Source organism: Asparagus officinalis, chromosome 10 (genome assembly GCF_001876935.1).
Source record: "Asparagus officinalis chromosome 10, Aspof.V1, whole genome shotgun sequence".
NCBI lineage: Eukaryota > Viridiplantae > Streptophyta > Magnoliopsida > Asparagales > Asparagaceae > Asparagus > Asparagus officinalis.
Genome location: NC_033803.1, coordinates 65,443,210 through 65,467,021, shown reverse-complemented (window position 1 = coordinate 65,467,021; position 23,812 = coordinate 65,443,210). Strand labels below are relative to the sequence as shown.

Sequence of the window (23,812 nt, the reverse complement as noted above, 5' to 3'; positions counted from 1 at the left end):
CTAATAAGAACTCATAATTTCTCTTTGCAATTTTTTTTAAAAAAAAAATCACTTTTTTTGTGTGTAATAGTACAATAGTAGTATTATTACTTATGTACAGTTATAATCACTCTATATGGAGAACTTTAACTATGTTGCATTTCCCAATTCCAATTCTGACAAATTCCTTCCTACAGAAGTTTTCAACACAAACACTACTTGTATGGATAACATGTTAGCTAAAGAGCCAAGCACAGCAAAAATAGGAGATAAATACTATAAAAAAGTTGATAATCTTTTTGATTTTTCAAGCGTGATCACGATATATAGCAATTATAACAGATGTTCAAGGTTGCTTTAGTATCACAAACATTATAGTCACATCATATACAAAGTATAAAATGATGATGGTTTACTTGACCTCGGAGCAGTTATTTGGACCCACAGGTTCTCTCAAACAATTTGATATTGCCATTACAGCAGCTTCAATGGATACATCTTCTCCCTGTGACAACCAAGGATATATTTATATATCAGTATCATACATGATAAAAGATGGAGCTTTTTTAATGCACCATTGTACAATATTACCGAAATCTAATAGAGAAACAAAAGCTCCCATAAGACTCATTAAAGCTAGAATCAAGTTACTCTTCACAATAATTTGAGCATCTCCAACCATTACAAAGTCAAAAGGTCCAAAGTAAATTTATTCTAATGACGATATTTGGTAACTAAGATCGACTAGGGATTACGAAGGTGATCAATCCACAAAGAGGTGGGATAAGATTTTTTTTTTTTTTACACGAGCCAGTTATGAGTTAGCCTATGTTCTCTGTGAAGTAATTACCGGCCACAAATACAATTGTAACTTATTGCAATATATTAAAATTTGAAAAAAGAGGAACCTTGTAGAAATGCACCTTTTCTTTCCAGTAAAACATATTCCCGTATTTTCCAGCTAGACGACTCCAAAAACTTCGAGGAATGTCTAAATCCACCAATTCACCAACATTGAAATTTAAGATATTACCTGCCAAAAAAGTAAAACCCAAATTCATGAAGAGATATCTAGAAAAACTAGATGTAGAACATTAAGAAGATTATGCACAGCAGAAATATAATCAAATATGTGTTAAAAGTACTGTCATTTTAGCAACATAGGTACTGTGCTTATAAATTCAAACTTTCCGTTCTAATAGCAGATCATAAAATTTGTATCAGGTAATTAATAAGAACCACTCTCACAATGCAACGAGTAATTGATTTTCTTGGGTATAAATGAGTTCTGAACAATTAATGTGCAACTTTTTCAGAACATTACTTACTAGGTCAAGGTATTGCCTAGTCCAACCAAATTATTATATTAATTAGGAATAATAGTAGAGTGAACATTTTGCCTTATGTTCTTACCAAAGGTTGGATCTGCAACGAAAACAATAGTTCGGTCATCCACTTGCCAGAAGTCTTTGATAGCTAACCCTGCAAGAAATGAAAAAAGTTGGTAAAAAATAGAGATAGAAATGATAAATTAGGAATACTTGAAAAAACACATGACAAAACACTGGTAGAGAAAGCAGGTAAACAAATTTTCTCAGATTTCAATTAAATGCCAGGTTGAGGACATGGAGGAAAGAACACCCTAAAGTATCCTGATAAAAAAATGACAGTACATGAAAATATCAGGCTTTTAGTCATACCGGGTGTATCGGGATAATTCTGTGCAAGTAATCTCAATTTAAATCCAGTATCCTTTTCAAGATCATCAATTTCTTGACGAAGTCGGTTTTCCTATAAGAATCAACAATATGTCAGCAATTGGATGTTATATAAGGGGAAATCAACGAGGAGGATATACATTGTTGTTTATTGTGCTGAAGGAAATAGTATTAATGGAAAGCCACAATGCCATATAGTAGTAATATAGAAAGCAAAAAAGGGAGGAAAAAAAGGACATGAAAAAAACTTACAACTACAAGAGTAATTCCTTAAACATTTAATCTTTTTATTTGCTTCACAGTATGACCTTTGTCCTTTTGAGCTCATTCTTGCTCCATGCATTACAGAACAAGTTATGTGAGAGTATCCTAATGATAATTCTCTAATACTGAAGAATGAGTTGGTTATAGAAAAATATCCATCAAATGAGAGTTAGATATTGAGATAGTTGAATTTCAGACCTGAATCTTCCAAACAACTAAAGATGCTAGACTTTTGAAGGACACTATCTGACGCATTAAGAAATAATCTCTAGAATGCTTCACAGTAAACTAAAATTATAAATAAACATTCAAAGGTAGCGTTAAAAATTTAGACAGATGTTATGAAGTTTAAATCTGTATCTTCAGGAACCAACGACAACTTTTTAAGGATACTATTTGATGAATCGAGAATATCTCTAGGAATTGGGAAACTTGGCGATCAGAGTGAAAACCATTAAAGAAAAAGAACATTAAATTCAATAACTCAACATGCATGCTTCTCAAAGAATTGTATGCGCCTCTGGATGGCACAAGATAGAGAGCCACTGATAACACCATACGTTGCTAATCGTTGAAATTAATATCCAACCCTACTATTTTGCTTCTCTCAGTTTTTCAATTTTATTCTAGAATAGATAACTACATCTTTTACTGTTCTTTAGGCGAAATAAGGTTAATGGGCACTTTGCCCTGGTTACTTAAATAAAAATAAAAATAACATAAATAAATAAAAAAATAAATAAAAAGAAAAGTAAAAAATCATAATGATAATAATAATAATCGTATCAATGGTTTGCACTTTGCACTTACTACCCCTGTAATTTTATTGTTGCAGATAACCCGGGTTATTTTTTTGACTCTTTACCTTGGTGAAATTTTGGTAGATATTGTCCCTAGGTGAAATTAGTGAGTCTATCATAGGATAAAAGAGTCAAAAAAACCCAAAGGGTCTATCTGCAACAATGAAAGTATAGGGGTAGTAAGTTCAATCCATGACACTACAGGGGTCTAAAGTGCATTTAGCCCCAGGAGCGAATCTAAAAAATGCTCTGATGAAGTACGTTAACATCGTCATGTAAGTACAAAAATATGTAGAAGTAAAACTAAGAGAACTATTCACACCTGGCCTGCAGAAAGAAACCCAGCTACATCAATTACGGGACTAAATTCTTTAGGAAGCAATTCTGGCTTATTAACCCCAACTTTAGCATCAACTGCTTCAAGTCCTACACATTTACATTAAAAGAACTCTGAGGAACACTCTAAACTCAAACAAGCATGCCAACCATACCTTATATTATGATAATGCGTGTGACAACTATAAAAGGGTTTTATATGGAAACCACCTTTAAAATAGAAGTGTAATACATGAACCACCTTTATTGTTATAATTTATACCGGACCAACATTTAAAGTATATTTCGTTTCAATCGACCACAAAAAAAAATCCATTTCTTGTTGATTTTTTTATCAAAATTACTTTAATACCCCTATTCTCTCTCTCTCTATCTCTTCTCTATCTTATCTCTCTAAGGCCCACAGATCTCGGCGTCAAACTGGGGCCCACAAATCTCGGCGAGCATGCGGTAGCGCGGGTGGGGGTGCTGCATGGTCAACAATAGATCATGTCGGTTCTCCTCTCTCTCTCTCTCTCTCTCTCTTGTTGGATTTAATCTAATAAATCTATTTGTGGGCACATATGATTAATCAATGTGTATTGCTATCTTTCAGGATAACCCACTAAAGTGATCAATTAAGTTGGGTTAATTTGGTATTTAAATAAGTCATGGGGTTATATGTGCAGATACCAGGTTGTAATTGTAATTTATTGAGGGGCTAAATTGCAAAAGTACAACATCTATAAATAAGGGGTTATGGTCCCTAACATAGGGTTACATTCTCTAATTCTCTTCACCCCCATCTAAGAGAGAAATTCGGATTTAGAGGAACCCTAAGGTTAGAAGATCCAAAACCCATCTCAAGGTTCATCCATGGATTCAGGTATAAGCTTCCGCTCTTTTGATTATTGTTAATCTTGATCTCATGGCTCCCATCGTAGCTAGGATGGCAGCAATTGAGGAGCTTGTGGCGAGTCATATCGCACCATCGACACTACCACCACCACCAGCAGCAGATCAGCCACAGGGGATACCAGCAGTTCCTATCAGTGAGAGACCACCAGAGACCGCACCTGCAGTTATCCCACCAGCAGTCCCAGACAGAGCCACAGAGCAGGAGGCTTAGCTCTGTATGGTTGAGAGGTACCAGAAGATGAGAGCATCAGAGTTCTAGGGGTCAGCAGATCCTCTTGCAACCCATAAGTGGAAGGAGGATGTGAGTAATATCCTTGATATACTTAATATGGATTCGGTCCAGAAGCAGAGATTGGCGTCTTACAGTCTGAAAGGAGACGTCGGGAGATGGTATCGACTTCAGTTCACTCCAGAGCATCGGATGACCCTCACATGGGAGGACTTCGTCTACTTCTTTGATGGACAATATATTTCTTCTGCAGCACGGACTGGGAAGGAGCTTGAGTTAACTCGGTTGACTCAGGGGGATATGTCAGTGGTAGATTTTAAGAGCAGATTTATGGAGTTGCTGCACTTCACGGGCATGTGGCAGACAGGAGAGTGACAGGCTCAAATGTTCCTAGCAGGGCTCCGCCCTAATCTCCATCGATACCTCGTCTCGAGGAAGTTCTATTCAGTTCAGGAGGTAGCTGAGGCCACCACTTCTTAGGAGATTGAGACTGCCATGTTTCAGAAAGATAGGGAAGGGAAGACCAAGGCAGGACAGATCGGGGATAAAGGGAAGAACAAGAGACCTTTCTCTGGATCCCAGCAGCAGCAGCAAGGTCCTCATAAGAAGGGACCTCAGCATGATCAGAGAGCGCATCAGCAGCGCAAGTTCCAATCAGTTTGCTATAACTACCGCAAGGTCGGGCATAAGGCATCGGAGTGTCGTAGCGTACCAACAGGAGCTCAGCAGGGCAAGGGCCCAAACCAGCAGCAGCAATGACAACATGGTAGGGTTCAGGGCCAGCAGGCGAGACTTGAGGCACCGCCAGTAGCACGGAGGACTGAGGGCAGATTCGAGCAGTTCAGGAGGTTCCTCAGGGGTAGATAGTTCCGTATTCTCCAACACTAGCAGCAGAGCAGTCTCTAGTCACAGGCAGAGTATATGTGGTAGTACCGCGTAATCATGGAGCTAGCGGAGCAGTAGTGGAGGGTACGTTTCCTGTGAATTCTTTTCCCGCCCGTATTCTCTTCGATTCGGGAGCTTCATATTCCTTAATTTCGTATGATTTTATGTCTAGACTCCAACTCGTAGCTCAGCCATTAGACACCCATTTATCAGTTTCCACCCCTTTAGGTAAGATATCGCTTCTGGAGAGCGTTTGTAGGGGTGTACTATCAGTCTAGATGAGTCGGAATTCGTGGTTGATTTGATAGTGTTGCATATGTCCGAGTTTGATATCATCCTTAGTATGGATTGGTTGTCTTCCTACCATGTTAGTATTGACTGCTTTGTAAAGACAGTCAATTTGCAGGCATCCGATGGGTCCGAGATGATTGTGGCAACCTCTCAGGGTAACCGTTTTGCGGAGTCATTTCTAGCGTACATCGAGGATGTGATGCGACGGGATCAGGGTGTTGATTTATTGGAGACTAGAGTTGTCTCAGAGTATCAGGATGTCTTTCAGGACATACCTGGATTACCTCCTGTGAGAGAGGTTGAGTTCCATATTGAGTTGCAGCCAGGCACAGCCCCGATATCCCGTGCACCCTATCGCATGGCACCAGCTGAGATGAGGGAGCTTCAGACCCAGTTGGACGAGTTGTTAGTGTTCGCGGGGAAAATCGTTTTCTTCATTGATGTCATCGTAATCTCAAAATAACAACTTTTTGTGGTTACAAAAGATCCGGTCTTTTTTTAAGATCCGGTTACAATGAAAATCAAAGAAAATAAAAAAATTACAACTTTCTCCTTGTGAACAAATCGCGAGCTCCTGTTTTGCGGTCACTCGCTTTTGTGGGTTCTTTGCCAACGCCGGGGTTAATCCGTGGACCACCGCGCGATCTAGATCCGGTCGGATCTACACGATTTGACGGGTATTATTCCACGAAGGGAATAATAGCCGGGAGGGATTAGTTCACTAAGGAAATAATCGCTCGGATCTCGGGATCTAAGACCAAGCTTAGATCCGGAGTGTGATCTCGTGTAGATCTCAGATCTGTTCTTCCCCTCTCTCGAACTCCTGCCTTTTGTGACGTGGATGCTCGCCGAGGATCAGATCTGGATGTCCAAGTCTTCAAGTCTTCAAAACTCTAAGCTCGATCTTCAATCCGGCAGAGTTTCGGCTCTCAAAAGTCCAACCTTTGAAAATGAACAAAAGGGGGCCTATTTATAGGCTACCCTCACTGTGCCTTGGGCACAGTGCAGCCGGCCACCTTGAGGTGGCTCGGCTCTGGGCCGGCCACCTCAAGGTGGCTCAGCCACCGAGCCACCTTAGGGTGGCTCGGCCTCGTTGGTTCGTCGGTTTGTGCCGAGCTGTGCTAAGGGACCTATAAGCAATTTTATATGCCTACAGATAGCCCCTCCAAAGTATTTCAGTCTCGTTCTTTTATATAAGAGTCTGGAATACTTTGGATATGATTGTCCCAACCTTCAGTCGGCGTAATGGGACTTTGGAATGACTTCCGTTCTTGATTCCTTCAATCTTCTAGGCTATTCGGTGCTTTGTCGAATGTCTGTAAGGGTTCCGGTGCTGCATTTATTGTCTGACCGTCTGTCGGAATTTTGAATTTGAAGTCGATTCTCGCTTTTCTAACTTTTTAGCTCGAGTTGGTTGTTTCAACATAGAATTGACCATCGGTCGTCGGTGTTGGATCATCATTTACAACGTGTTGTTCGGCGTTGTGTTGTTGAGTTATCCTTAAGAATATTTTTAGAAAAATATTCTCCAGAAACTTCTCAACCAAAATTAGGGAACAGTTTATACTCATATACATTATTGGAGTACTAAGGAGCAGTTTATACTCGTATACTTTTCGGAGTATTGATTCTTTCATTGCAACGCATTGATCGGCGTTGACCTAGGGTTACGCGTTGACTGGCGTTGACCCTAGGGTTTCGAATGTCGTACGTTGACTGTTTGGTCGCAATGCGTTGACTGACGTTGACCTAGGGTTACGCGTTGTCCGGCGTTAACCTTAGGGTTTTGAACATCGTACGTTGACTGTTTGATTGCAACGCGTTGACTGGCGTCGACCTAGGGTTACGCGTTGTCCGGCGTTGACCCTAGGGTTTCGAATGTCGTTGGATGCTCAAGTCACGAGACCAACTAATGAAGCAACGGATTTGACGTGCTCTTACCGACTACCGTTTGAATCGGCTTACATGCGGATTGTTTTAATCCGTTCTGCATGTGACGTTGTGCTAAGAGAGTTAACGCTCTTAGTGCTACGATATTGAATACGTAGACTTCGTCTTTCTTAGGGGAATAGACTACCCGGCGACGCGTGTTAGGCGTTGACTTTGGGGTTTTTGGCTAACCCCCAGCCTTCAACGGATTTGATTAGCCTTTACCGACTACCGTTTGAGTCGGGCTAGTATACGGATTGTTTAAGTCCGCTCCCATGTGACGTTTTAGCTAAAAGAGTTAACCCTTTTAGTGCTACGATATTGAATACGTAGACTTCGTCTTTCTTACGGGAATAGACTACCCGGCGACGCGTGTTAGGCGTTGACTTTGGGGTTTTTGGCTAACCCCCAGCCTTCAACGGATTTGATTAGCCTTTACCGACTACCGTTTGAGTCGGGCTAGCATGCGAGTTACATCAGATGGATGTTAAGACTGCATTTCTCAATGGAGACATTGATGAGATGATTTATATGGTGCAACCAGAAAACTTTGTGTCAGGAGACCCAAAGAATATGGTTTGCAAATTAAGGAAATCCATCTATGGACTCAAGCAAGCTCCTCGTCAATGGTATCATAAGTTTCAACAAATAGTTATCTCGTTCGGTTTTGAGATGAACATTGTTGATGACTGTGTATATCACAAGTTCAGTGGGAGTAAGTATATTTTTCTGGTTCTGTATGTGGATGACATCTTGCTTGCCACTAATGATATAGGCATGTTGCACGAAACCAAGAGATTTCTATCAAAGAATTTTGAGATGAAAGATCTTGGGGACGCCTCTTTTATATTAGGGATCCAGATACATCGAGATCGCTCTCGGGGTATTCTTGGATTATCACAAAAGAGCTATATCGATAAGGTACTTAAAAGGTTTGGCATGCAAGATTGCAGACCAGGTGACACCCCTGTTGCTAAAGGAGACAAGTTTAGTCTCAATCAGTGCCCTAAAGGTAACCTTGAAATTCAGGAAATGCAGAAGATTCCTTATGCTTCGGCTGTAGGAAGTCTAATGTATGCTCAGGTATGTACGCGTCCGGATATTGCGTACATTGTTGGGATGTTAGGCAGATACTTAAGCAACCCTGGTATGGATCATTGGATAGCAGTCAAAAGGGTTATGAGGTATCTTCAGAAAACAAAAGATTACATGCTCACATACAGAAAATCAGAGAAATTAGAGGTCATTGGGTATTCGGACTCTGATTTTGCTGGATGCCAAGATAGCAGGAAGTCTACATCAGGCTACATTTATATGTTAGCAGGAGGAGCTATATCATGGAAAAGTGTCAAACAAACACTAGTAGCTTCCTCCACTATGGCAGCAGAATTTGTAGCTTGCTATGAGGCATCCAATCAGGGAATATGGCTGCGAAATTTTGTCACGGGACTGCGCATTTTGGAAAATGTTGAAAGACCACTAAGGTTATATTGTGACAATAAATCTGCAGTAATGTATTCCAATAACAACAGGAGCTCAACTAAGTCAAAACATATTGACATTAAGTTCCTGGTTGTGAAAGAAAGGGTACAGAGTGGACAGATATCCATAGAGCACATTGGGACAAACTCCATGATAGCTGATCCTCTTACTAAGGGATTACCACCTAAGGTCTTTCATGAGCATACTGCTCATATGGGTGTGGTATTATTTGAGGATATTATGTTTTAGTGGGAGTTTGTATTTGTGGTGCTTTATGTTTGTTTGTATTGTCTGATCAGAATAAAGTTTTCAGTTAAGACACTCTGTTACATTATGTTTGGTTTTGACCTCACTAAGGAGGACCAGTTGAAAATAGACATGTACTGATCACATTGCATGTAATTTTCATGCTGCACATCCATGATTGATCTATGTCGTTTGATTGTATTGGTATATGTGACCATTGATGGGTCGAGTCACGATAAATGTGACGAAGGCCGCTTTGATCCTATATTGATATAGTCAATGGACGAGATTGTTCGGAAATACCATTTCAGTGATAGCAATTTTTGAGCTCATAAGGTTATACACAGTTTAAGGAATCATATGGTGCCCAAGTGGGAGATTGTTGGATTTAATCTAATAAATCTATTTGTGGGCACATATGATTAATCAATGTGTATTGCTATCTTTCAGGATAACCCACTAAAGTGATCAATTAAGTTGGGTTAATTTGGTATTTAAATAAGTCATGGGGTTATATGTGCAGATACCAGGTTGTAATTGTAATTTATTGAGGGGCTAAATTGCAAAAGTACAACATCTATAAATAAGGGGTTATGGTCCCTAACCTAGGGTTACATTCTCTAATTCTCTTCACCCCCATCTAAGAGAGAAATTCGGATTTAGAGGAACCCTAAGGTTAGAAGATCCAAAACCCATCTCAAGGTTCATCCATGGATTCAGGTATAAGCTTCCGCTCTTTTGATTATTGTTAATCTCTTTGAATTAATCATGGCTATATGGTTTTAGATCTCAAGTTTTATGATGTAGATCGAACATCTCTCTCTCTCTCTCTCTCTCTCTCTCTCTCTCTCTCTCTCTCTCTCTGTGTGTGTGTGTGTGTGTGTGTGTGGTGCCACCTCCAATCTCGTCGTGAACCTGCCGGGATCCGTCATGGGCAACTACAGCACCCCGCTTGCGCCACCCGCCGAGATCTATGGGCCCTAGAGAGAGAGGGGGGAGAGAGAAAAGAGAGGAGAGAGAGGGGAGAGTCTGTGTGAAAAGAGGGGTATTATAGGAATTTTGATAAAAAAAGTCAACATGAAATGAGTTTTGGTGGTTGATTGAAACGAAATATACTTTAAATGTTGTTCTTGTATAAACTAAAAAATAAATGTGGTTTCCGTATTACGCCCCTATTTTAAAGGTGGTTTCCATATAAAAACCAACAATAAATGAAACAAAAAATTAACCATGTGCTTACTGTGGGGAATATACTTCACAGCAGATCATGGCTGTCATTAGGAAACTTTGAACAGAGATTATTTAGGCCATCTTACAACAGTTACATTTTGAAAATTATCCTTCCTATCTTAAAACTAATATAATATCATCAGGAAACAATAAACAACCACGAGCCTTCATGTCAAAAATGTCAAGTAAGTTCACAAGTAACTATTTACGAAAAGTCACGGTTTTAGTGTTGATCCATGGTGTAAGCCTATGGTGATAGGAAATAGCACCTGCTATACTTCAATAGCGAAATGGCCGTGTGTTAAATGGTATGAAAGCTAATTGCCATGCGTTACCCAAATGTTTAGCATAAAGATGCCTTGATAGACTACAACGTCTCATCAACGAGATCAAAGCTTCAATACATCTAGGCAGTTGATGTCCTTATATCACAATCCTCCCATTTAACCATCTTGTGGAGATTTGACGAAGTTTTATGGTAATGGATTAGGATACATCTTCCCCTCAGAAAGTTATAAATCACATTTTCTTGGACAGTTACACATATCCTTGCATCTGCTTGTGCTGGAAATGTAAACCGATGGTAGAAATCAAGACTGTCATATCTTGAATGAAACATGGAGAATAGAGCTAGTTGAAACTCTGGATCATCTCATCCCCCCAACGGTGTTAGTTGAAACTCAAGCTATTTCCTATACTCTAATGCAGTTTGAACTCACCCTTTCTCCTCTTGTTGCTCCATGTCAGGACTATAACTATTCTAGTGCCATCATCTTCTATCTATGTTTCTGGAATTGTTAATATATAAAGTGTTAACTTATTCACATTCCCATATGTATAGTTGGTAACGTCATTCGCTATCGGCAACCAGTTTTTTTTTTTTTCCTTTAACCAAAAGCAACAGCATTACATCAGCGTAACATGATTTATCAACTACATACTAAATGTATTATTACTTAAAAAAGCTGTGGTAATGAACTAAACTACGATGAAATTAAATTAAAAATTATTGAGAATGGCAAATGATCGAACACATAGCAGACACTTTTGACTGTCAAAGTAATCAGCTTCTAAGTATGTGACTAAGTAATGTACATTTGATTTTTCCAAGTAATCCAATTTGAAAACAAATTTGTACCCGCAGTACATTTTTTGAATACAAACGCTAAGAAAATCAATACCAATGAAATAATATTACTCAGATTATACCAATAATAATAATAATAATCAATAACATTGCAGGAGAAGTTACCAGAGAGAGCAATTCCGAGAGCCAGTGCGCCCGAGAGCGCAAACTTGAGAGATTTGGACCCAAAATCGACAGCCAAGTTCTTGAAACTGCAATTTATAACATTAATTGGCCTTTTATGGGCTTTTTTGGGTACAGTCCTTTGTAAGGGAACGTACGAAGGCTGTAGAAGAACAAACGCCATCTTCCGATTTCTGTGGCGACTACAATTGTGGATCAAAAGCGTCGGAAACGAATTGTAATATTACAAAGTAAGAGGGGCTTTTATGTGAAGAACACATCTCCAGCAAGCTCATGCTGCATCTTCTCCTCCCGTTCAGTTGATTTCAGAAACTCCCCTGAACTTTGGGGTTTCTCCTAAGACACCCCAAACTTTTAACGTTCTCACCGAACCCCCACATTTAATTGGGGAAGTAACTAAAATATCTTTCAGAGAAAAAGAACCCTGCGGGGAAGGGATTACGTAGCCTCTAGAAGATAAAGTTTGGGGTTTTTATTTCTAGGTCCATAACTTTATCTATAAATCCAATTTCTAAAATACAATAAGTAAAGCACTTGTATTTATACAGAAGCATGGTTAAAACCCCAAAATACCCCTTTCATTAGCCACATATAAACTAGTATCTCTCTCGGACAAATTTTCAAAACCAACCCATTTGATAAACTAATTGTAAAAAACGACCCGTTTCAGATTTATTTAGAGAAACCGACCTGGTTTCAGCACTGTCGCTGAAACCAGGTCGGTTTTTCTAAAAAACTTTACGAAACTTCACGGGAGTTCAACTCCCGTGAAGTTTTTTCTCATAACAAAACTTCACGGGAGTTGAACTCCCGTGAAGTTTCGGAAACTTTTTTTTCAAAAACCGACCTGGTTTCAGCGCTGAGGCTGAAACCAGGTCGGTTTTTACAAATAAAACTGAAATGGGTCTTTTTTTGGGAATAGTTTATCAAATGGGTTGGTTTTGAAAATTTGTCCTATCTCTCTCTCTCTCCCCTCATTTTCCCCTTTTCAACCTAGCTCTAATTTAAAAAAATGAAATTCCCCCTTCTCGTGACCGACGCAGTCGACGTCGTCGTCGCCCGTCTCAACTCTCTTGTTGGGAACTTGGATTTTTGTCTTGTTTTTCAACTCCGTCGCTGTCGCCCGTTACCCGCCGCCGTCACATTCGTCGTTGTTGTCGACCTCGCTATCGTCCGTCGACCGTCTCAACTCTCGTGCTGGTGAGTAAATGGGGATTTTTCATTTTATTTTTTGACTTGGGTATTTTATACCAAGATCTCTTGTATATGATTAGCTGATGTAGTGACTTACCCGCGATTCGATACACCAAGAAGGATGATTACTTCCTTCGATGGACCGGTTATCCAGTTGATGATGCTTATTACTTGTTTAACCATTTGAAGTTTACCATTTTGATTCTTAAATATGAGGAGACCAATGTGTCTAGGGTTATGGGGACTGGGGATGCCGCAAAGGTGATACCCAATATGGAAAAATCAAAATCTGAGTTTGATTTGCCTCCGGGTTATATGGTGGTCGGGTTTGAGGTTGTGCCTTGTCTTCTTAGTAAGTTACATTGTTTAAGGTGAAGAAGGAAGTTCTTTTTGATTGGTGTTATCCAAGTAATATGGAAGTTCTTTTTTATTGTTATTAATTTAAGTCTGACTATTTTTTGTGTTTGCATGCAAATACACTTGTATACCGTTCTAATCGTTTGCAGGCAGCAACAAAGCCAGTTTGTTTTCAGCCTTTGCGGTTTGTTTTAATAAAGAAAAAAATGTATAATATTGATAGACAACTAAAGTTGGCTTATGTTTTACTTTGGTTGCAGAAAATCGTACATATAAATTTAGTGAGAATTCCATCCAACGTTGGCTACTTCCGGGACCTTCTTTAAAATCGTATTTCTGCTACATTGTTGGAGGATCAACAGACAGCCCTTCGAGATACTCCATTCTATGGCTATTTAGATGTTCCAGATGTTTCAATGCAACCACTTCTAGTGGATTGTTTGTTGGAAGTATTTGATGTTGAAAAAAGTAGTTTCAAAATTGGAAAAAAATGGATCTCCTTTGGTGTTGAAGATGTTGGGAGAATTACAGGCCTTCCGATGGGAGAATCTATAGTAGATACGAGGTTTCATAGACGTGATCGCGATACATTCTACAAGCTTATGCTTTCATATAGGACTAAGGCTGAAATTGAAGAGGATATGAAGCGTAGTACTAGAAGAGGAAAGAAGAAAAGTGATAAGGGTAAGAAGAAGATTGTGTGTGCTAGAGGGGATAGGATGAGTAGACTTATTAAGGAGATAGCCGAGCATAGAGATCATCTTTTACTACAGATGCTCGTGGCTTTCATTATAGGCTTTATATTATGCCCTCAATTTAGTATGAGTTGTCCCTTATTTGAATTTAGATATGCTGAGAAATTGGACACTCTTAAGGAGTTTAATTGGGCTGAATTAGTATATAATGTGTTGTGTACTGAGATGAATAAGGCCAAAAAAACCATCACTAAGAGGTTTGAGGGAAATCGATCTAGAGGTGGTTATATGGGGAGTTTTGCCTCGGTTTTGGTGGTAAGTTAACATTATATATATTTATATCATTCTCCATTGTATATATTTATGTCATTTAGTCATGTGTATTGTTGAACTAAAATTTTTATCTTTTTCACAGATTTGATTTTATGAGCTTGTGGGAAAGTTAAGCCTTCGCGTAGGAGCTGAATCCTTACCACCCATTCTAAGCTTCTACAAGTGTCCGAGATCTTTTACAAAGGAATGTAATGCAGGATTTAGTAAGAGACCCGGATAATTTTAGGAAGCATAATAACGACTCGAGGGCCCTAAAATTTGAAAACATGATTACTGAAGCTTCCACTACCACTACATCCACTGCCACTGAATCTGCCCCTACAAAATTCTAGAGAAAGGTATATATATTTTTATTACGTGTTAGTTAATAGCTCCATGATTTTACAAAATGATTCTTATTTAATGTTCATCCCTAAATTGAACTTTACTTGCGTTTTTTACGTGTAGGTAATCGCTGAAGCTAATTTGGATCAGTTCATACATGAAAAGTGGTATTAGACCTTATATTGTAGATGAAGAGGGATATATTTGTAAAAAGCAAGAGGATGTTGATAGTGATGGAGGAGATGCAGATGACGGGAATGATGGGGATGATAGTGATGGCGGTGATGAGGATGAGGGGAATGAGGAGGATGAGGCGGGGGATGATGAGGGGAATGAGGAGGATGAGGAGGGGGATGGTGGAGATATTGATGCGGAGGTTGGTGGAGATGCGGAGGTTGGTGGAGATGTAGAGGATGGGGGTGATGAAGATGTTGATACATTGAATGTAGATAAAGATGATGGTAGAGATATTGCTAATGATGAAGTGGGCATGGATTCAACAGAATTGGATGATGACGCCTTTGTTCTTAGCCCGCGCGATATTGTGTTGATTGAAGGCATGCGTAAAACCCCTTCTATCAAAAGAACAGTTCTATCGAGATCTCAGCTTGCTAAACCATCTATGCATTCGCCCTTCGTCCTACTTGTTAATCGAAAAGGAGTATCAAATTATCCGGGAAGGAAGGAAGTAAGGGATGACGAGAGAGAACTACTCGATAGCTTTTGGAAAGACAAAAATATTGCCACGTAAGTGTATTTTCAATAATCTATTTTTTAACTTTTATATGTTTTCATTAATACATGTACTATGTTTTTTCATATGTAGTGAGACATTAGTGTGGTCATCTAGTGATGCTTTGTTAACACGTAATGATGCATTGGAATTACTTAAAGGAGAGGCAATTAGTTGCGACGTAAGTACCCGTTCTTTTCATGCTTTACACAATGCACGTGCAGTATATAACACTAATGTTTATAATTTTATTATGTACATTTCATGTTATAGCCTCCTATGTTGTGCTTCTAAATATGTTGATGGAGATGTGTCCAAAATATGCAAAGGACATACACATATGTAGTCCATAGGTAACTGTAAGTAAAAATCCAATCCGAGATTATAAGTATTATTCTTATATTATATTAAATACTAAATCTTAACTTTCTTTGTTTTTTTATAGAGGTGCATCAACGAAAATAATCCGTCGAGTGTAGAACGCATGTTTAAGCCAATAATGACTACACGTTTCATTGAACTTGATAAGATTATTTCTCCATTTCTAACTTCATTTTATTGGCATATGTTGGTATTATATGTAAAGGATAGAAGGTTTTATCATTACTCTTCTCACCGCGGGTACAAGTCTGATGCTATTGATTTTAGAGTGAAGCTTATTTCTACCATTCCTGATGCTTGGAATTTGGATATTATATCTTGTCTTGAGATAATAAGTGTTGATGTACCTCAACAACGTGGTTAGTATATTCGACTTATTCATATGTTGTTGTTTTTCGTATGTGCTAACACATAGAAACTATATATTGTGGGCCAAAAGTGTTATATTGATATTGTAAATATTTAAACTTGTAGTAGCTTGGATTGCAGGGTGTTCTTGATGTCATACATGTTCAGCCTCGTTTCCGGTCAACCAATTTCAATTGACCAAAAGGATTGTGCAAGACATAGAGCTCGTATCGTTGCTCTATTTTTATCTAAAAGTATATTTTCTATAAGTGTAATGTTTAGTTGTATGCAGTTTCTTAGAAATGCTGCTAACTTATATATTCAGTCTACTATTCTTTTGATCTACGTATCTTTTAATTTCGTGATATAAACGTGATCCTCAAGCTAAGTTCCCCAGATGTTAGATGCCAACTGTGATATGTAAATTTTTTGTGGTGTATAAATACATGTTTCGAGTTTGTAAGTGCTGTGGAAGTAGATAATCTGAAAGTCTTTATTTTGTAGAATTATCGTCGCCGCATGTTTGTAAGGTAGCTCGACAACTTGTCATTCATGACAAGTGCATGTACGGTCATTCAAATCTACTTCAATAGTGGGGAAATCATACACCTCGTACCTTCCTATAGTAGAAGGAGTTACAGAAAGACAACGTGATTACTCATTGATATGAATAAGGTGCTCTTCCATAGTAGGAACAAATGTTGTGGTCTACTTGTAGGATACCTCCCGCCTTTCAAAACTCATCCTCATCATTTTCTTACGAATATTATCAATTGTTTGGGTAATTGGCAAATAACGAGCTTCTTTGATCCAAGAATTGAATGACTCCGCTAGGTTTGATGTCAACCATCCATATCTACATGCATATCAATAAATAGTAAGTACAGATGTACATATATCTAATTGCTTTGCATTTAAGATTTTGCATAAATTTAAATTTTAACATCTTCCAGGAAAATAGCAATTAGCCTAATTTTCTGAACTCATCCTCAACATTTCGTTATAGGTGGTCTCTGATTTGTTCAGTAGCTCATTGCATTCATTATTATAGGAACGAAAAGTGTATGCATAAGCAGCCCTCTTCATAATTTGCACACATTCATCTCTGTAGGCATTCAAAAATGCCAAAATTCAAAATGTGAAAAGGATGGTTAGGAGAACGAACCCCTTCTCAATCAGAGACAAGGTTCGTTGTTTAGTAAAGATCAACCTCGAGAACGAGAGTCGCCATGCAGCAGAGCTCAACATCAAAAGATAGAGTTCATTATTGAATGAAACTGATCTACGAGACTCGGAGCTCGTCATTGGATACGAGGTTCGAGGTTCACTAGTGGATACGAGGTTCGAAGCTCATCATTGGATACGAGGTTCGAAGCTCATTACTAGACGTAAAACTCATTAGTAAAGATGAGGCTCGTGAAAAGGAAACTTACAAGACTTGCTACGTAGTTGGACTCAGCTGTCAAAGATGAAGTTTGTTAGTGAAAACGAGGTTCATCAGACGAAGTCAGTGAAGACAAAATTCGTCGGAAGAGAGGTTTGCTTGATAAGACGAACCTCGAGGCTCGTCTTACTTGACGAACTTCGTTTTAATTAAAGACGAGGTTCGTCATCCACGTGGGATTTATCTGTAACGGCTCCGAAGACTTAGTTAGCCACACGGGCTAATCTTCAGGAGCACGTTATGGCGTGTGCTGATTCGAAGGATGTAGTTACGCCTCTCTACCCACGATTATAGAACGTCAGTTATGTGCTTAAAACCCTATAAATAGCCATCGATGGCTATAGAGAAAAGGGTTGGTTGTTGATTAATTGGAGATTTCAAACTTGGACTTCAAAAAGCATTAGAGATCAAAGTTTCTTCGTACGGATCCGGAGTTCGAACCTCGATTCTAACCGGCCAACGAACGTGAGAAGCTTTAGTGATCTTGGTCTGATCGTCAACGGGAGGCAAGCTCGACTCAAGCATCGGGGGAAGTATCCTTTCGCCACCAAGAACCCACATTAAACAAAAGAGAAGTTGAATTAATCTTCTCTTCCTCTGTAATTGAGAGATTGTGAGTGATTGTAACGGTTTTGTACCAAGTGATCATACCTAATTTTTTTAAAATAAGAGAATCAATCAATCCTTAAATTTTTCAACCCTACAGATGATAGCGACCACAGTGGGAGCAGCTATTCTTTCTGACGAGATGGTGGTGGCGCAATCAGACAAGATTGATGTGGGAACGAACGATGAGACCTTGGTCATCGAATTTGACCAGTCCAAATACGAGGAGTTCATCTCCTCTGGTAAGTCTAGCCCCACGAAAGCACGTAAGTGTCGTCGAGTCTCGTATAAGACTTCAGTCCAAGTGGCTTCTGATGATTCAACTCGAGTTAGTCTTGAGAAAAAGTCTAAGCCCCTCAAAGAGGGGGCTCCAATAACTAGCTGTCAGGCTAAGAAATGGGTTGTCAAGCAACCTAGCCGAACTTCGGCTTCTACCAGCCAAACTATGGCTTTTGATAACGAACCTCGCCCTGCTCTGGCTGAAGCAAAGGTTCCTACTAGTTCGCTGTCGAGACGTGCTCGATAACATCAACGCCAGAACCAAGCTCATCGCAGGGCTCGAACTTTGGTCTCGCTTGACGGTTTCCACTATCGTCTGAGGGTTGATCAACCTAAGGTCAATAAGTCTGACGAGGGTCAGGTGAATGAGGAACGTCCGAATGACGGACCTCACCCTCGTACCCGAGTAGGATCCGACAAAGCAGTTTCAACAAGCGGTTCATACCGACGTTCGTAAAGAAAACGAACCTCAGGATAAGAGCCAACTAAGAAGGCACAAGCATCGAGCTCGTTTTACCAACGAATGTCATCACATGAATGATGGAGTTCGTCAGTCTACCTAAGTTCGTCAATCTCTATCATTCAGAGGGTCTCACTTGGGTAAAGCTAAGATGACAGAGTCGATTGTGGGTTGTCCAGCTAGTGACCTTTGGGATTATCTCACACGCAAGCATAGCATGAGCCAAATGCAATCTTATTGCTGATGTGAGAAACTCATTTCTGCAGTACTTTCCCAATGTCCATGTGGGGAGTTAACTCATAAGCCTTCAGTCTTCGAATGGTTAAATGAACCGCCGATGGTCTCATCATCAAGAAGAAGACGCTTTTTGTAGGCTGTCTAAAAATCACAATGGATAGCTAAACCCTATTAAGCCCCGACAATGGAAGTTACAATCAGACGACTTTCTGATCACTGCATCCGCGACTCTACAATCGCTACAAACACGACCTCATCTCTGAGATGATTGATCTTGATGGCTGCGACAACAACATGACTAATATTATATTAGCAACTATTAGAGATGTTGATGAACAGTGTAATGATTTTAGAAATAAAAGTTTAGACTTAGTTGGTGAGTTGCTTGGTAGAGAGCTGTGGGCAAATATTCATCTAAAAATCACAATGGATGATTGATTCCCATCAAGTTCCAACAATGGAAGCTACAGTCAAATAGCTTTCGTGCCGACAAACGAAGGTTGCAAATAGAGGACTTTTCACACAGATCGAGAAGAGTTACAATTCAACGACGCTTCCGACAGCCGATGAAAACTTTATTCAGTGGCATTCACAATCAACAGTAAGAGTTACAATCTGACGACTTTCACATCCTATAACAGGCAAAGATCAATAAGCAGTAGCCTTTGCAATGTTATAATGGACGAGGTTACAAGTCAACAACCTCTCTTAAAAACGCATAATTCACTTCTGTGTTTCTCAAATCCAAAACGCACACCTCCTGTGCGTTCTCCAGCAGACATCTAACTCTGCAACGCAAAGTTAAAGCACAAAACGCACACATAACGTGCGTTCTTCAACAGACTCAACCAAGCGTCCCAAACTCTTGACGCAGAGTTGAATTTCAACGCACAAGCGACCTGTGTGTCTCCAATTACAGAACGCATGCGGCCTGTGTGTTTCAAACCTTTGACAAAGGTTTAACTCTGCGTCTCAGGCCTTAGACGCAGAGTTAAGGCCCAAAACGCCAAATGAGGCGTTTGACTTGTTCAAACACAAGCCGAATAGCCTCAAAACCGTTATCCCACGTCCTGAGGCATTTTCGCCCACTTAGGAGAGGATTTAGGGGTTAGTTATGCCCCTAATCCCCCTATAAATAACCGACTTACTCAACTGAGTAAGGGGTTGACGTGTGCTGGCATTAAAACCACTTAAGGTTCACAGATCTCGGCAGCTTAACCGCACGGAGGAGGAGATTTCTCTGAAGATCAACAAACTACTTAGTAGTTAGTACATCAAATCAAAGGGGATCCCTTCATCAGCGGCAAATCAACTTGGCTATTAATCGAATCTTCGGTTCCAACAACTCTGTTACAGAGTTTCAACTCGCTCTGAGTTCTGAAACTCATTTAAGAGTTCGTAATTAAGCTTGCAATGCAAGTTAATTACACCAAACCAGTTATTCGGTTCTCAACAACTCTTTTCAGAGTTTTCAACTCGTTCTGAGTTTCTTAAACTTGTTAAGAGTTCTAAACCGAATTCATCAAACAAGTCAATCATTCTCGTGAGATAGTACGGTCGGATCGTCAACGGAGAGCAAGTTCGACACAAGCAATCGAAGGAGGCACTCCACCGCTACCAAGAAGAACCCAGTTTTAAACAAAGGGGAGAATCAAATTCATTCTCTTCTCTTTTGTAATCGGAATCTAAATTATAATCGATTTTGAGAGAATACAAGTCAATTTTTCTTTCATTGTCTTTTTACTGCAAATTTCCAACAAACACTTTCACCGTAAGAAACAAGCACCTAAGAATCGACACATTAAAGTGACGATCAACATGGCCAGCAAGGGTAAAAGCAAAGTCTCAGCGGAAACTTCTGAGTCTTCTGATTTTGAAAGATCCACCGGATTACGAGAGGCACTCATTAAAAGCTAGGGTGGTTACCAACATACTCGTTCTTGTACTGGAGCAATGATCTCGCTAGATTATCGCAAACTAGCGGGTATATCATATGGTGTCGATGAAGAACCTAAAAACTCAGCCATTGCTACTTTTCAGTCGACCAATACAGACCAAAGTGAACAAGCAAGTGCTCACATGATAGGAAATGAATGAGGAAGAGCTATCGCGGCAGCTAGAGGAGCAAAAATCGACCATTCATCAGCAACAGGAGTCCATCAGACGCCTGGAAGCAATGGTGGAGAGACTCCAGGAGAAGAAGGAAAAGAAGAAGAAGAAGGCTCATTCCTAAGCCTTAGGATCTAGGCGTAGAAGACCTTCACCTGTTGACGAAGATGGCAATGATGAAGACGATGAGGAAAGAGTTGTGAAGATTCATTCGGAATCGTCTGAAGCTTAATCTAATCCTCGTACGAAAGAACAGGATCAGAAGTGGGAGGATTTCCAGAAGCAGCTTGACGCACTGAAGCTTCAAGGAAACTTCAAAGAGTTGGGGGTGTCAATACCTTATCCAAGTGAATGAGATGCAATCACGTATCCTCCGAAATTCAAACCGCTCAACTTAGTACAATTTGACGGTAATGGTTCTTCTACCCAACACATTTATTACTTCCAAGCGCAGACCGGTCATATAGTGGGTAATGACCCTATTATGACTCCCTACCCAACACATTTATTACTTCCAAGCGCAGACCGGTCATATAGTGGGTAATGACCCTATTATGACTCGATTATTCATTAGCACATTACTTCCAAGCGCAGACCGGTCATATAGTGGGTAATGACCCTATTATGACTCGATTATTCATTAGCACTCTGAAGGGGGTAGCTTTTGAGTGGTTTTGCAGACTTGAGCCAGGGTCAATCCTGAGCTAGAGAGATTTGAAGAGGCTTTTCTTAGCCCAATTCTTCGATGATGACACTGAAGTGTCTATGACCACACTATTGTCTGAAAAGCAGAAGAATACGGAGTCGGTCAGTGACTTCGTCAAGAGATTCAGAAATTGATCGTTGTATTCACGCGATCAAGTTTCTGAAGCTACTCTCGTGGAGATGTACCGCAACAATCTTTCTATCAATATCTTGTCCAAGATGGGCGCTGTTGAAGCCCGTTCATGGAAAGATTTGGTTTTGGCAAGGAGAGCAGGTGGAAAACATACTCAAGAGGATAAATGCTGAAGAACCTCAAGAATCCCAACCTAAAAAGAGAGGTGGTAAAGGCAATTATAATTCCCAGAAATAATCGAAAGGGAAAGACATCTTAGCTGTTAAGACAGCTCCATCCCCGAAATCCTCTACCAAACAGAAGGGAAATACTTCCGACAATCATTTTCAAAAGAAATACGATTTCAAGGATGAACATGTGGTTTTCATTCTTACTTCTTTGATCAAGATGAATAAGATCAAGCTGCTAGAGGTAAAACGGAACACATAAGTATCAAGGACCGATGATCCTAATTTTTGCATGTACCACAGGATGGTGCATCATCCAACCAAAGCTTGTTACATCCTGAAAGACAAGATTCAAGTTTTGTTAGACGCATGTGTGATGACCCTTTAAGCTAAGCAAAAGAAGGTATCTGCGAATATGGTCTCACTTTAATTTGGAGATTTCGCCAAAGTGCAGGTACAAGACAACGTGAAACCGATTCCTCAAGCAGAGGCGAGAGTGGTGAACTTCGACCCACATCAGAAGAAAGAGAAAGGAATGATCCCTTACACTACCCCTAAAGGTGAATTGATGTGGGTTCATCCTGACTTACTAATGGACGAACAGTGGACATCGGCAAACTCAAAGAAGCCTAGAGCCACGTGAAGATCCTGTAACATTGTTTCAGCCGTCCTAAATGAGGGGGTTGAAACTGCGTCACTTAGTAGTTCTGAAAATGAGCAGCCAGCCTTCGCTGCACAACCTGCACAGATATCAAGAACATGTGGGGAAAAACAGTATTTGAAGAAATATTCTGAAACAGCAGCTGCACCAAGAAAAGTAGTAGCGGAACAAGCTCAAGCTAAGAAACTTCGCTACAACAAAGCACTTAGGAGAGAAGCGCCGGAGAGTTCGAAAGATTCTTTTCGGTTTGATGTGTTGGCTCAGTTAGCCAATATCCCAGCAAGGATTACCTTGTTTGAACTTCTACGTTTATCTCAATCAACGAGAGAAGCTCTTCGTGAAGCATTGGCAGATAATGAGGCTTTCCTCACCCACTTTCCGCCAAATCCAGCCGGAGCAACGTTAGAAGAAGCTTGTCCTTAATGTTGTCAAGTTTTTCGAAGAAGAATGTCGTGCATCACCTTTTCTCAAGAAGACATGCAAGTGAGAAACCAAAACATGATAGGTCGTTGTACTTCATAGGGTACATCGGCTCTATTCGGGTAGACAGAATTCAGGTCGATCCTAGTTCTGCTTTGAGCATCATACCACTGAGACTCATTCATCACCTTGGAGTTCCTCTGCATCATTTATCAACGACGAGAACCACCATATATGGATTTAATGCCTCTAATACTCGTCCCCTTGGCAAAATCAAACTCAAATGTCAGATGGGTGACTTGAGGACGGATGTTACTTTCTATGTTATCGATGCAGAGACATCGTACAATTTGTTATTGGGTCGACCATGGATCCATAACAATCTGATTGTTCCATCAACTCTACACCAATGCATGAAATATGTAGGTGAGAGTGGTGAAGTCAAAACAGTGATCGCAGAGAAGCAACCATTTAAGGGGGTGGAGAATTATTTCACTGATTTTATCCATTACCTTGATGGTGAGCCATTTGAAGTACCACTGATTGAAAAACCAGATAGCGGTAATAAAGCCGATATTGAGTCTGAGCACGAATAGGATCTTGTTTTTAATGATATAGAACCCGTCGTAATCAGTATTGAAAATCTGGATGTAGATGATCCTATCTATGA

At 39.9% G+C, this 23,812-nt stretch overlaps 2 protein-coding genes across 14 annotated transcripts; one reads left to right on the top strand and one right to left on the bottom strand.

Annotated features, from left to right (window-relative positions):
• On the bottom strand, positions 257 to 11,965 carry LOC109826313 (thylakoid lumenal 15.0 kDa protein 2, chloroplastic). The gene is made up of 6 exons (XM_020393333.1): positions 11,539 to 11,965; positions 3,084 to 3,187; positions 1,680 to 1,770; positions 1,393 to 1,461; positions 903 to 1,012; positions 257 to 484 (listed from the first exon to the last, which is right to left on the bottom strand). The coding sequence occupies exons 1-6, from the start codon at positions 11,717 to 11,719 to the stop codon at positions 392 to 394; spliced, it is 648 nt and encodes a 215-aa protein (XP_020248922.1). The 5' UTR covers positions 11,720 to 11,965; the 3' UTR covers positions 257 to 391.
• Positions 12,519 to 16,264, top strand: LOC109825962 (zinc finger protein hangover-like). Of its 13 annotated transcripts, none has more exons than XM_020392888.1 (7): positions 12,519 to 12,756; positions 13,368 to 14,117; positions 14,218 to 14,473; positions 14,583 to 15,206; positions 15,286 to 15,373; positions 15,779 to 15,932; positions 16,051 to 16,264. In XM_020392888.1, the coding sequence occupies exons 4-7, from the start codon at positions 14,617 to 14,619 to the stop codon at positions 16,071 to 16,073; spliced, it is 855 nt and encodes a 284-aa protein (XP_020248477.1). In that variant the 5' UTR covers positions 12,519 to 12,756; positions 13,368 to 14,117; positions 14,218 to 14,473; positions 14,583 to 14,616; the 3' UTR covers positions 16,074 to 16,264. The 13 variants fall into 13 exon arrangements, 10 of the variants coding, with proteins under 10 accessions (XP_020248477.1, XP_020248475.1, XP_020248476.1 ...); XM_020392886.1 differs by having other exon boundaries at positions 16,048 to 16,264; XR_002243147.1 differs by lacking the exon at positions 16,051 to 16,264 and adding an exon at positions 15,466 to 15,551 and having other exon boundaries at positions 12,520 to 12,756; positions 15,784 to 15,869.

Coding starts and splice junctions, on each gene's coding strand:
- LOC109826313 (XM_020393333.1), bottom strand. CDS start 11,719: ATGGCGTTTGTTCTTCTACAGCCTTCGTACGTTCCCTTACAAAGGACT. Junction 1,013..1,392: donor CGTTGCAGATCCAACCTTTG/GTAAGAACATAA, acceptor CTTTTTTGGCAG/GTAATATCTTAAATTTCAAT. Junction 485..902: donor TGTTTTACTGGAAAGAAAAG/GTGCATTTCTAC, acceptor TGGTTGTCACAG/GGAGAAGATGTATCCATTGA.
- LOC109825962 (XM_020392887.1), top strand. CDS start 14,617: ATGAAAAGTGGTATTAGACCTTATATTGTAGATGAAGAGGGATATATT. Junction 15,207..15,285: donor AAAGACAAAAATATTGCCAC/GTAAGTGTATTT, acceptor TTTCATATGTAG/TGAGACATTAGTGTGGTCAT. Junction 15,374..15,778: donor GAGAGGCAATTAGTTGCGAC/GTAAGTACCCGT, acceptor TTATATGTAAAG/GATAGAAGGTTTTATCATTA.